Raw genomic sequence first — 3,880 nt, 5'->3', positions numbered from 1 at the left:
GAGTGGGAGGCAACCATCCAAATCACATGAAATGGTGAGAAGTTGAATTGTAAAAAATATATAACAATTACCTCTGGAGAAAACTGTGTCATAAACCAGATCTGATACTTCTGAGCTCCTCTCCAGAGCAATTCAGTCATTAATTAATTAATTAATTAATTGATATTACTGTTTTCTCCTTTGGCTGTGTCAAGCTCTGACTGAAGCACCACCAAAAAGGCAGGTGATCTGAAGCAGGAAGAGGGAGGGAGGTTGAGAGTGCAGAGGAGAGCTTGAGTGGAACAGAAAAAATACGAGGGGAATGGATCCTAGTGGTGGGGACATGAAAGCTGAAGAAAAGCAGCTCTTCCCCTTGAGCTCAGCTCTGTGGATGGTGGGGAGCAAAGGACAAGAAAAGCCACCTCAGGCGTCCTGTTTTGGGAGGAGAGGCAATGAGTGAAGGTGCTGGGAACTGCATTTGTGTGTGTGTGTGTGTGTGTGTGTGGCAAATAGCTCCCTCCACAACTTAATGAGTGGAATTCCTAGCAGACTCCTGGATGGAGAATGGAGCCTCACCCATGTTTTTACTCCATGGCTGCTCCCCCTCAGCCCAAAAGGGGGCAGAAGGCTCACACACACAACGTGAAATGCGTTTATTCCAGAAGGACATGTCTAAAATTGGCACCCACGTGTGCTCGCCTGCGGCTTCAACTGTCCCAGGAAGTTTTCCTGCAGTGGTTTGCTGGCTCACTTCATCTGTTCCTCAGTCATTTCAATCCCCAAGATGCTTCCATCTGATCCTCTCTGAAGCATTGAGGGGAAACTGAGAGAACGCTGAAGGGAGCGACCAGAGAAAATCACAGAGGATCCTGGGTGGAGAAAGAAGAAAGGTGGGATCAGCAGAGTACCGATGCTCCAGCTATGTCTCTGGTTAGCGCACTGCGGTTCGAGGCAAACTGTTGAGAAAGAGAGAGTGCTCATGGCGTGTCTCTGAAGGAGAGCAAGTCAGCGCCAGAGAATGAGGAAGAAGAGCTTCTCTGGACCTCTGGTGGGGCACAGGAGTTGCCTGCCAGGACTCTCTGCCCAGGGTGTTGGGCATGGGGCAGGAAAGGCTCTTTTATCAACCAAAGGAAGCAATGGGTCAAGGCGCCCAGCACACATGCTGCTGAAGACCTGTTGTGGGGCAGTGAGATCTGCGTCTGCATATGATGTGGGGGCAGCCCTACAAGCAAGTTGTGAAGTTTGAAGATCATTTCTCAGCTCAAGCCAAGAGCTCCCCTAACAGAGACTTCAAATAAAGCCAGGCAGGGATGGCCCAGTTACACTCCTTCGTGGCGCCATCATTTCATAAAATGATGTGTAGCTGTACTATTGCAACCAAGCTTCCCTCCAACCATGTCTTCCCCTGCAGCCAGGCCTCTGCATTTATCCTGATGCATGTGCAAATGTTCAGGGGCAGTTTCATCTTTAAATCTGGCACCAGCCTGTGCACCTGAGGCATACTTCAATCAACACTTTTAGGCCATTTGAGGCGAAGTTGAGGGTTTTCCTTCAATTTGTCTTATTTTCGGCAGTTCATGGAGGTACATTTCCTCTTTCACCAAAATTGATATTCAGCATGCCAGGTTCGGCATTGCTTTAATGTTCCCCCTCTTGTATAAAATTCTTGTTCTCCAGGGGTCCAATCTAAGGTTCAACCGGTGGAGTCCGGTGGAGATGTCAAACAGCCTGGGGAATCCCTCCACCTCTCCTGTTGGGCCTCTGGCTTCACCTTCAGCAGCTCCTGGATGACCTGGGTACACCAGGCTCCAGGGCAGGGATTAGATTGGGTTGGAAAAATAAAGTATGATTCCAGAGTGATACAGTTTTTGGCCAAGGTGAAAGGGCGCTTCATGATCTCCAGAGACATCCCCTCCAGCATGCTGTACCTTCCAATGAGCGACCTGAAGGCAGAGGACACGGCAATATATTACTGGGCATGAGGCACAGAGGGAGGAAGCAAATGTGCAGCCAGGCAAAAACCCTCCTCTGGACTCAGTGGCAGAGTCAGAGCAGTATCCCAGCATAGAAATGAAGGAGTAGCTTCTGAAGTCAATGAGAGCTCCATTCACCCAGCTGAACATGTGGTGTAGGAGTTCTCCCCATATTCCTCCCATCTATTTAATGGCCTCCAACTCCTTTCTGCAGATCAAAGTGTAAGTAGAAGAACGCAGGTGAGGCAGTCCGAATGAGATCAAGCCCCATGTGCTCCCAACTTCTTTTCTCAAAGATCACCTTTCTCTCAAAACCGTCAAGGCAGCATGATCTGTGGCAGAATATACCTTGGAAATTGACAGTGTAGTTGAACATGAGTGAGTGGAAAGGAGCTGCCGCTTCTGCTGGATGAGTGGTTTTCCCTGCCAGTCTCTCACTCCATGACTGGAGTCCATTCTGGCTCTCCTCCATCAGCCCAAAGGGGGCAGCAAGCACACACTCATGATGAATGTCGAATGCCTTCATCCATGCACGATGGGATATAAATACATGATTCAAAGAGTCATCCATGAGTGACCTTCTGGGACTTCAGCTGCCTCCATGAACGCTCCTTGTGCTTGTTTGCTTGCCAACTGCTCCTGCCCCTCCGTCCTGTCAGTCCCCTGAGACACCTGCCATGATGCATTGTGGACTGTCAAGGGAAGAGTGAAAGGGAGGGAGCAACAAATACTTCCAAGTGATGTAAGCAAAGGATCAGAGAAAGAGAGACCAGGAGGGGGCCAGAAGGCCATCTGCTCCAACATTCCGCTCAGTGAGGGACACCAAGTTCAACCTTCCCTGTGGACAACCATCTTGTTGTGAAGCAAGGAAAGCTGAGAGCAAGACAAAGGACTGTCAGCAAGGCCTTACCCTCGTTAGGCAGATGCTATTAGAACCAAGAGGCTTGGGTTGAAATGGGGGTGTCCAGGGGGTGTCCGAACAGGAGCTCAGAGGAACGAACGAGATTATGTGCAGTAAATTCATGATGAAGAGCATGGTCGGGAGGGCCCGTAGCTAGGGCAAGGGGGCTGGAGGAGGCAAGAGAGTTGTGCGGGCAAAACCCATCAAGAACAAAGCTGAGAAATTCCACAATTGTGGGGCAGAAAGAACCAGCCTCAGGGGCATTTGGCAATGGAGTTGCGTTGCCACGACCATGGTTGTATCTGGCCATAGATTTTGGAGGGCAAACCCCTGAGCTTTTATCCTGACGCATATGCAAATCTCCTGTGGCTGCTCCCTCTTTAAATCCTCCAGCCACACTCTCCGTCCACTGTGCACCTCCACGCACTTAGCTGTCAGTTCTTTCAAACTAGTATAAGTAAAAATGATAATTTTGCTTCAGCTGGCTTTACTTACTGCAGGCCTTGGAGGTACTATTTTTTCCTCAAAAAGCGTTTGCTGCATGAAAGGTTTTTTTGTACCCTCCAGATCAATGTCAAATTTTTTTCCTTGTAGGTGTGCAGTCAGAGGTGCAACTGGTCGAGTCTGGAGGGGATGTAAAACGGCCGGGAGAGTCCCTGCTCCTCTCCTGTCGAGCCTCCGGCTTCACCTTCAGCAGCTACTACATGGCCTGGGTGCGCCAGGCTCCAGGGAAGGGCCTGGAGTGGGTTGCCTATATAACCGACAGTGGGGGCAGCACATACTATGCGGACAAGGTGAAGGGGCGCTTCACCATCTCCAGAGACAACCCCTCCAACATGCTGTTCCTGCAAATGAGCAACCTGAATGCTGAAGACATGGCCGTGTATTACTGTGCAAGAGACACAGTGGGAGGAAGTGAATGTGCAGCCGGGCAAAAACCCCTCTGTGCTCCTGGGGCCTTCCCTGGTGTTTCCCTGCCGCAGCCTGACTGCAGCAAGGGGCTGCCGGGCCAGTGTTTGGAACCCGG

General features: G+C 50.3%; 1 gene segment (V, D, J or C); it reads left to right on the top strand.

The window, feature by feature from the left end:
• The first annotated feature begins 3,239 nt into the window (after positions 1-3,239).
• Positions 3,240-3,880, top strand: part of LOC123024656 — a 2,246-nt gene continuing 1,605 nt past the window's right edge. Inside the window, 2 exon segments of the V gene segment in view lie at positions 3,240-3,362; positions 3,448-3,768. Of these exon segments, the coding sequence occupies positions 3,317-3,362; positions 3,448-3,768 (367 nt within the window).

This window comes from Varanus komodoensis, unplaced genomic scaffold (genome assembly GCF_004798865.1).
Source record: "Varanus komodoensis strain SLA01 unplaced genomic scaffold, ASM479886v1 scaffold2463, whole genome shotgun sequence".
Taxonomy (NCBI): Eukaryota; Metazoa; Chordata; class Lepidosauria; order Squamata; family Varanidae; genus Varanus; species Varanus komodoensis.
Note: the sequence above shows the minus strand (reverse complement) of the source record. Positions and strands in the feature narration are given on the sequence as shown.